The following is a 9,488-nucleotide window of genomic DNA, read 5'->3' as shown; positions in this document are numbered from 1 at the left end:
CTTACTGAGACTAGAAAAGCAGGAAAAGTTGTGCAAATGAATTACAAGCTTGATTTTGCTTTAACCGTTCTTCATATGTTGTTTGCGGTGGACTTCTTAGATAACCAAGCAGCAGTAAGAGGTGAGTTTGACGGACGTGAAACGGTTTGCAGGTATAACTGAGAAACTTTTAAAAACATCAAGCATGGATTAAAACAGAATCTCATAGAACCAGTGATAAAGGTATGTGTATCTTAAATAAAAAAAATTGTAGTTCTAATAAGCTCAGTGATTCTGATTACCGTAAAGGTAGTTACAACCATCGACTCCATCAGTTAAAACAGATAAGTCAGCGAAGTTAATTGATCCATGGGCATCAAAATGTATTCTCAAGATATGAGAAAGGGGACAGTGAATTGGCAAAATTATACCTGGGGAAACTATTTGTTCCCTTTACAAATCGGCCAGCTTTTTTTAGTATAACTGTTGTCTTTATTTCTCAACTTGCTTCAGGTTTCGAATACGTAATGCGTATTTCTGAATACGTTGTGTTAGTTGACAATGATAATTTAAAGTTTGCATGTAAACGCGGTCTATTTCTTTTAAACCTTCCTCTACGGTAATGTCTGGTTCGATAGAACCAGACTTTAGGTTCATTGGACTCTAGAAAAAAAAAAAAAGAAAGAAAAAACGCTCGGAGTATCGCATGATTTTCACAGAAGGGCAACACAACAGAAACACCTGCCATTGAGGTTCTCGCAGATGAGTTATAAAACTTAACTGGGTGGGATACATGATCATGATTATCACATGGAAGTTCACTGTTCGACGCTTGTGGATGACATTTTCAAAGCTCCTTCTATGCCCTGATCGTCTGCAGTGATGATAGCAGATGACTTTAATTCTTCAGTTGAAAACAAATGACTGAATCTTTTGGCTGCCGTAAAATGATATATTATTCATAATATTTTACAGTTCCTTCAATCCCTCAGGTAAATATTGAGTAACAATGTCTTTGCGTATTGGGAATTAGCGTTGCACTGGAGTTTCTCTTTAACTGGAATTCATTTTAAATCCCACTGACTATAACTTCTTGTAATGGCATACACTGTGCCTTGTACAATTAATGACCAAAAGATTTCCGAGCCAGACTAAATTGAGCCGAGTAATTCGCAAACCACTTATTAAGTTGTTTAGAAGCCCAACAAACGTCTCATGAACTTCAGAGGTAAATGATATACAGTGTTACCCAAGAAAAATGTGAACTTATGCAGGTGCAAATGTATGAATTAGGCCAATTACAAGGACTTTGGAAGGCATGCAGAGTTTTTAGTTAAAAAAACTTAAAAAACTCAGTCATTAGTTTCTTAGCCGTAGATACAAAATTGACCGGCTCATGCGAGCATGGCTCTTGTTTAATTAAGTAACTCAGTCATCGTGTAGCGCAAAAACGGTCGAGTTTTTTATGTGTGCAGCATGCGGCGAGCAGACGCTAAAAAGCGTGAAGTGTACATAGAAAATTGCATACATGGAAAAGCAGGTCACAGGCGCTTGATACGTGTGCACCTTTCCGACTCGCGCTCCCGCTTGTTATATCATTTGATTAGCCAGTAATGCTCAGGAGTTACTGAGAACAAGTTTTCACGCAAAAGTCGAGCTTTCTTCCCATAATGAGTGTTGTTGTCCTACCACAATCGAATTAATTTTCCATAAATTGGTGGTTCAACCAGACCTAGCTAAATTGGGGGTAAAAAAGCCTTCTAATAGGTTTAAATTTCGAAAATGATGTGAAGACTCTCTACCATTCTTGCAGGTTGCAGAGAAATCGTTTTTAAGCATCAGTGGAAAAACAAGGCTTTGCAAGGCCACACGCTAAGAACCGTAAGTGCAGGAGATTTTGAAAGTTGTAGACTGAAATGCTACCTGGAGGACAACTGCGTTTCAGTTAACTTTGAATCTACTGGGAAATGTGATCTTAATGGCAAGGACCATACCCAGAAGCCAAACGATTTAGTGGATGCCATTGACAACTCATATTCATCTGTGGAAGTAAGTTTAACATAAAAATGGCTTTGTGGAAAGAAATGTCCCTTAGCTGACTACAACTGGTGGCTGAAAAAGGTTTCAGTCACTTATTTTGATTAATTTCATAACACATTCGGTTACCATAGAAACAGTACCGCCTCCGATAGAAACGTGCCTGTTAATCAGAAGCTATTCGTAGACTAATGATCTTTATTCTTTATCACTAACCTGAAATTATTATACTATCATCTATCTTTTTGCCAAGTAATTGAGAAAAAAAAATTAAGTACGTTTCAAAGTCATCCTTAGCTATTTCTTGGTCGAGAGACCTATAAATTTTCAAGGTATGGCCGCAATTTACCAGGGGTTTGAAAATTGGTACTAAAAAAGTGTGAGATAAACGTGGAATTGATGCTCAAGACGTGGTCTACTAGTGATGGACCAAGTTGACCAGGCTAAGGGTCGGGCGAAACACCAAAAAATTAAAATTTAATCGAGATCCTTCGGTATAAACCGAGATAAAACTAATTTCGAAATCCTTTCGGAATGGTTCTCTAATACGCTCTGCTACTGAACTCTAACACTATACAACGAATGTTAATTGCGGACAGATAAGATTATTTGACAAAGAGTGTCACCAGGTCGTATACGTTATGCGACAACAACAAATGTAATTACGTAGTTGTCCTTGTTACAAGTTCTCGAACCCCCTCCACACAGTTTTTGTAATCGAAGTCTTTTCAACACTAAGATATTGGAAGTTCCTTTTTAATGGTCCTGTTTGTTAAATTTGCTGACTTTCGTTGACCAAATTACAAAACTTTTGGCCGGAACGTTTCGGCTGAAAAAGGATTCCCTCTTGTGTAAAGCAATGGTATTCTTATTACTGAATCTATCGTGAATGAAGGAAAAGGAGTAAGTTATTTAACTAAAGGCTCTAAATAATCGTCCCATCCGCATCAAAAGTAGGTACCTACTAATTTTAAACACTCAAAAGTTATGAGGCTTGAATTCAGATCACTCAAATCTCAAGAAGAATTCTCCTATCTTTTCTCGGGAGCATTCGTACTGGTTTAGCAATGAAGCAATATTTCAGAGTTAATCCGAAGTTAAACTTTAGAGCACTTTCGACTGAGTGTTGTGAAACCAAAACTGAAAAAGTTGCATTAGCCAACCGAACAAATAATCAACTTACAAGGAGTCAATGAGGACCTTAAAGAAACAACAACTAACTTGCCTGAGACACGGCAAAACGCAAGTGACAAAAACGCGATTGATGTTATTTTTGACGGAAGTGATTGGTACAGAGAATGGCGCGAGTTTTTTTTTTTGGAGCAATCGCAGAGTATAGTCAAACAAAACAGACGCAATCGAGGATTGCTTTCGGATTGCTTTCGGCACTCTCTTGAAAAGTCCGCTGGCCACAAGCATTAGACAAAGAATGATCTTAGTCCACCCTGAGGAATCGGAGGCTCAACCAGTTCCGATTTCGTTGTCGAAAGCCGCACCTATTGAGTTATATAAAAACACAAAGACGGGTTTAGTCATTACTAAGTCCATACTTGACGTGTATTCGGCATCTGCTGATTGAAATGTCGGACACATCATGTATGGAGCTCTCATTGTTGTGTTTATCTACAGAACCCCTGCGCCAGTTCGCCGTGTCAGCATCCTAATGTTCTTTGTCAAGTCGGTTTTACTGGCCGAGGGTACAGATGTAACTGCAACAAAACTGGATTCGCTGGTGAGACGTGTGAGAAAGGTAAAGTATCTTCACGATATATATGGCAAAAGAAAGAAACAACCATTACAGAAAAGGAATTCAAGGATGTCGATGTCTGACGCACGTAAAATAGGCAATACCATGACCAAGCGCGTATTTCATTTGCACGTTTTGATATATAAACAATCATGATAATAAGCTTAATTTACCACCCTCCAATAACGACTTTTGAGGGCCAAAGTAAAATAAGTGTCCAGTCGTTTCGCTGCAATTCGAAATCGATTCTCGTCAAAAGTCATTTCGTCACAAACTTAAGTGGTTTCGCTCCAAGCACGTAAGGTTGAACACTTTTCAGACACAACGGAATGTTAAGTTGCGTTGCAGACATGACTTAAGGTTTGTTTGTTGTAATCTTGAGTTTGATGTGAAGTTGAAGCGAAACAACTTATGGTTTGTGTCGAAAAGACTTTTGATTTGTAGCGGATTGACTTGAAATTGTGAAGAGAAACGACTTTGTAGAGAAACGACCGTATACCTAAAAACAAACAAGAAAACAGACGATCGAAATACGTGGCCAAGAACGTAACGGGTAAGAAGCAGACCTGTTTACCGAGCATTGTCAAGGAGTTAATTTGGGACAAGTTGTTAGTGCTGAGGGTGGCCATGGATGGCTTGAATCTGTTCATCACCAAATTGCAAGTCCGTTTTCAGTTCTTTAGTAACAGGATTAAGAAATAACCTAAACGTCACAATTAAATTTTCAAATCCATAGCTGTCCTCCGTATTTTTGTTAAATCGTTCGGCACTAAGGACAGACCGGATGGTGCCATTTTTGGAGATACGATCATCGAAGTAAACGGGATAAATCACTGCAAAAAGGCAAGTGTTCTTACTGTCTGTGTTTGTGTGAAGTGATCTAGTTCACCTTTTAAACTGTTTAAGAGCTTTGATTTTTAGCTCACGTAGCTAACACGAAAAAACACGGCACTAAACAAGAGTTAAGGTGCTTTTCAATTTTGACTTGAATGTCGTGAAACCAGAAGTAGGGAGTTACTACGGCTGATCACAACAAAGGAGAATTTAACAAGGAACCCTAAAAAATTAAAGATAAATGCAAGTAAACTGATACCTAAAGGGAGAGGAAGAGGCGGAATAAAAATCGTTTTAACTTTCACTTAACTGATTGAGAGGGTGGAGTGAGTTTTCGAAGTGAAAAAAAATTTAAAAAAATCCTGGATCACTTTCGACTCTTTTTGAGAGATTGCTCTTTAAGTTGATCGACTTTGTTTTTGACTTCTATTGACCAGCGGTGTGTATTTGAAAATAGGCTCGTTAATTTTATTCTAAAAGGAAGGAAAACCAACGCAAGCGATAAAAGCAATACGACTAATTACATATTTGAATCACTACTGTATTTACTTTTTCGGTTCTTTAGTCCAGCCCCAAAACGATGACGATCTCAATCAAATCTTGTTATGCATTTGTACAAGTTTCAGACGCCTTTTGTAAACATGCGCAGAAAGCTCTCTCCGGCTAATGTGCCCAGCGAAAACGAGTTAGTTTAACGTTTTCGGGAACGGAGAACAGTAAAAGTAAACTCAGACTTAATTACTCAGTTTTGGCCTCAAATGTAAGTTGAGGAAGAATAACAACAGATCCCGGCCTTCAAAATACCTTATGCAAATATTTTAACTTCAGTGTAAAAACTGCCACTGAAACGAGATATTTAAAGTTCCATTTCTGTCGTTAGACCTCTTGTTTAACCCCCCTAATCTCCCAGAGGATACATTCCCTTATCCCCTCTATTATCCCCCTCCCCACGGCAAAAGAGCTGGAATTAACAAGGATTTACTCAGAGGTCGTTATTGCGACTTGTAAGAAACTGGGACTGACGCGATTGAGTATACTCGTGAGTTGCCATTCTTGTCCATCGAGCGGAGGAAGAGAAAAGGTCAAACTGCATTAGTCAAACTCTAAGCGAGATTTGGTGGCGCGAGAGAAAGATAGTCTCCGTACTTTAGCAAGATATCCTTTCAAGTTGAAATAACTACACCTGAATTTGAAGCATCAGTAAAATCGGACAATCTATGAAAGATATTGTTAAAGAGGTTGTGGGAGCGAACGATCTTTGTTATCTTCGAGCTTAACTCATGGGTAGGCACAAGGGAACTTCGTAAGTAGGACTGCTGTGGAACCAAATTTGGTTGTAATGACCCATGGGGCAGTAAGACTAATCTAGTCAGATAATTAGAAAAGGGGCTGAACTTTTAAATGTGTTCGGAGCATAAAAAAGAGGTTGTAATGATGATATGAATGTACTGACGGGGTAGTGCTGATGCGATGGTTCACCAATCATTCATAGCTTTAAATAATTGACGGAATAGGTTCTTATTGACAGCGAAGAGGTCACAACATCGTAACAGTTTATCCTGGTAACGGATCAATTCACGCAAGTAAGAGTTTCGACACACACGATAGTGCACAAGCAAGTGCAGACATGACAACATTTATAAACAGTTTACCAGAAAATATCATGGTACTGATTGCAGTGCACGATTCGGCACTTGCCAGTGTCATGCGTAACACCCCAGGTGCTGAAAGTGCCCTGCGCAATGTTGGAGCTGTAGACCCTGTGTTCACCCAGCTGCGCGAATCGTGGCTGCTTATTGGTTACAAAGGCGCAGATAAGCCCACGTGGATTCAGCAAAGATATGCAGCGAGGAACCTGGGACCAGTTTCTATTGGAACTGAGATCATTTTCTAAGTATATTCCTATTCCTATGTAGCTGTTTTTAGGCAGTAAAACAATTTTAATTTAAATATAGATAAGCTTTAAATGATACTACATCTTTCGAATTAACTGTTTTTTAGCTCATAGCTTATAGCCTGATAACCAAACGCCTTTAAAATACATTTGTCTTTTGTTTAATACGTTTCTTTTTCAAAGTTGCAATCACTGTGAGATTCCTGTGAAAGATGCCTGCAAAGGATGGAGTGTAGGTTTTATACCGTTAGTAGTTCGGAGAAAAAATATATAGGTATATATTGTAAGTAAAGTTAGAATCGAAGGTAGTGGTACGAAACTGTACGTTATATGTGGCACTGTGAATTAAGAATTTAATGTTTTATATTGCATTTAGTACACTAAGTAAATGTAGATAAAGTTAAAAAAGAAATTAAAAAAAGGTGAAGTATAAAAACACTTCAAATGATTTTGAAAAAGCGATAGATCAGTGTGAGTCATATTGATATCTGATACCTGTTCTTACGCCGATTAGGGTGGAAAACGATGAGATTTTCATTCTCAAACTGGCTGTTGACAACGTCAACGATTAAACGCCTATCGAGAGATGGCAACATGGCAAAGCTTCCCTCAACAATTGTGAGACCAAAAACTGTGCAAAAAAGGGAATCTCTCTCTTACCAGGTGCTCCTGAGTGACATTGCTGCTAAGATATTATAAAGAAATGAATCGTAATAGTTTTAGGATAAATTCCTAGATCTGATAAATTCATTTTTAGAAAAAACTAGTGAGAAGCTCGATGAACATGTCTGTGGTTGTCTAATAAAAACATGTGAAGAGGATAAATTAATAGTGATAGTAGGACTTCTTACTTCAAGTTAAGAAAGTCTATTACGAGCTTCGTTCACAAATGCTATCAGTAATTTCCTTCGTAAGATATTCTGTTGGAGTGATAATCGCTAGCCTCCCAGTGCGAGCACTTCTGGCAAGGACACACTTGTTCACGGAGAAAGCAATTGAAACTAAAATGGCTTAATAATTGCCCCCTGTAGTTTTGCCTCCTGCAAGCGGCCTCCTTAGCTACCATTTTAAGTGCGGCGGTTTGTCACGGGGAAGCTGGCCCATAATTCGCAAATTAAATCTTACTACGGAAATGCATTAGGCTCTCCATGGCCCCGCTGTTGGTTTTCCTAAAACGGGCAAAAAGCTTAAGAGGGGTTTGGCTAAGTTTCCTGTGATAAGAAGCGAATACTGGCTCATGCAGCGTAGTTTGTTTAGAAAGGCCATTTAAATGTGTTAGTATTAGATTGGTCTGGAATAAAGTTACTAGACATACGATAAACTATGCAGTCTTCTAGAGATTTTATGATCTAGTTTCTGTGGTTTTGTTACTTGCATACCATCGCTTTCGCTTTTCGTTCACGAATTTAAGGCCTTCGGTACTTGAAACTCTTTTTAAGTATCTATTACCCCACCTTTTCCCACCCTTTTTACGATCTGAAGTGGGAACCCAAGTTAATATTGCACGACCTTTCAATAGGGGTTTAATAGAAAGTTTTCAATATATCTTACGAACTGCTATGCGATATATCGACATAAGGTCGACTAGATCTAAGATTTCACGCGACTTAATAACAAGGTTACCGTTGTCTTTGCAAATGTTAACGGGCTCATTAACTAAAGAATGCATGTAAAAATAATCGATCGCACTGAAAGCTTAGGTTTGAATATTCTATGATTTTCCGGATGGTGTTTTGCATCACGCAATGGAACCCCATGAACTAACACCGACTTCTAGGAAGTAAAAAATCTCTCAGGGGACAAACGACTGAAAACGACAAGGGGACGAGACCGGCGTAAGAACTGCAGCGTCAAATAATCTTTAGGCATTACACTAACTTTCAACTAAAGTGCATTCATCTTGAAACTAGGTTTACGCGATATGGCAGAATTTCAATACTATTCCATGTTTTGATGTCCCCTACAGCTCTTTTCATATTGTTTTGAAACTCCTTTGTCAATCAAAACTACACCTGAGCATGATACAGGACCTTGTAGTCGGCACTAAGTTACTTAAGTAAGTAATCATCAACTGTATGTTTAAAGGGTAACGTGAGTAATCAGTTTTGGCTAAAAATAGTCTGCTGGTGATATTTTACGTTAAGATCGTAAACCGGTTTTTGACAAAAGAAATACTACATTGACGTTTGAATGACTACAGAGGGCTTCAGTGTTTTTGACAGTCTTGGGAAGCGATAAGCAATTGGAAATCAAAATAAACCACATCTTGATCGTAACCAAGGATAAGAGAGTTAAATGAACAAGGCGTCTTTACAAACGATCTTTTTGGCCACATTGTTTTAAGGATTACGATAAATTACTGCTTTAGCTTATGCACTTAGCCCTCTAACTTTCCCGTCGACAAAGGATTTTAGTTTTCAATTATTTCATTAGTCTTCTGGACCAATTTAGAAAATAATCACAATCCAACAAAAAAAAAAACCTTGAAGAAAAGTGAGGATACCTTACTCTAGAATTTTGTCAACCTATAAACCTAATTTTTTTTCAAATACGTCAACAAGAACGAAAACGAGGCTGTAGATGTCACATTGCTCATGCGGACGAGCCTATACCTCTTAGGCCGGCTTATTTGGAAAAAGAGATGGGGGAGATTCTTGCCCTAAATCTTGTTGTTTAACGAGAGAAAAATTCTCTCTTCGGTCTGAAAACGTTTTGAAGAAACGTTGTAAACATTGTAAAACCTCTCGGCCAATGTTGATACATAAATAGGTCTTCTGTTGGTAAACTACATTGAGTGGGTTGTAGTAAACTCAAGCTCTCTAAGATTTTGCGAACTCTCACTTGGCTGAGAAATTGGATAGACAAAGGCTTTGTAAACCAGCAAAGGGCATTCCTGAGAATAACAGGATAAATTTAAAGGCATTAATGTTCAAGAATATTTAACAGCATAGCTTGTCATGTGTTCGAAGTCGCTCCATGTCTCCATTAGTGGCTATA

The 9,488-nt window shown here is 38.3% G+C and overlaps 1 protein-coding gene across 1 annotated transcript in view; it reads left to right on the top strand.

Annotated features, from left to right (window-relative positions):
* Positions 1–7,827, top strand: part of LOC111324383 (uncharacterized) — a 7,924-nt gene extending 97 nt beyond the window's left edge. Inside the window, exons 1-5 of the mRNA XM_022927937.2 lie at positions 1–121; positions 1,793–2,028; positions 3,646–3,766; positions 4,500–4,606; positions 6,126–7,827. The exon at positions 1–121 is cut by the window's left edge and continues 97 nt beyond it. Coding sequence (XP_022783672.2) covers positions 37–121; positions 1,793–2,028; positions 3,646–3,766; positions 4,500–4,606; positions 6,126–6,491 — 915 coding nt within the window. The 5' untranslated portion in view covers positions 1–36 and the 3' untranslated portion in view covers positions 6,492–7,827. The remainder of the gene's footprint in view (positions 122–1,792; positions 2,029–3,645; positions 3,767–4,499; positions 4,607–6,125) is intronic.
* The last annotated feature ends 1,661 nt before the right edge of the window (positions 7,828–9,488 follow it).

Source organism: Stylophora pistillata, chromosome 1 (assembly GCF_964205215.1).
Source record: "Stylophora pistillata chromosome 1, jaStyPist1.2, whole genome shotgun sequence".
NCBI classification, from domain to species: domain Eukaryota; kingdom Metazoa; phylum Cnidaria; class Anthozoa; order Scleractinia; family Pocilloporidae; genus Stylophora; species Stylophora pistillata.
This window is presented reverse-complemented; position numbering and strand designations above follow the sequence as displayed.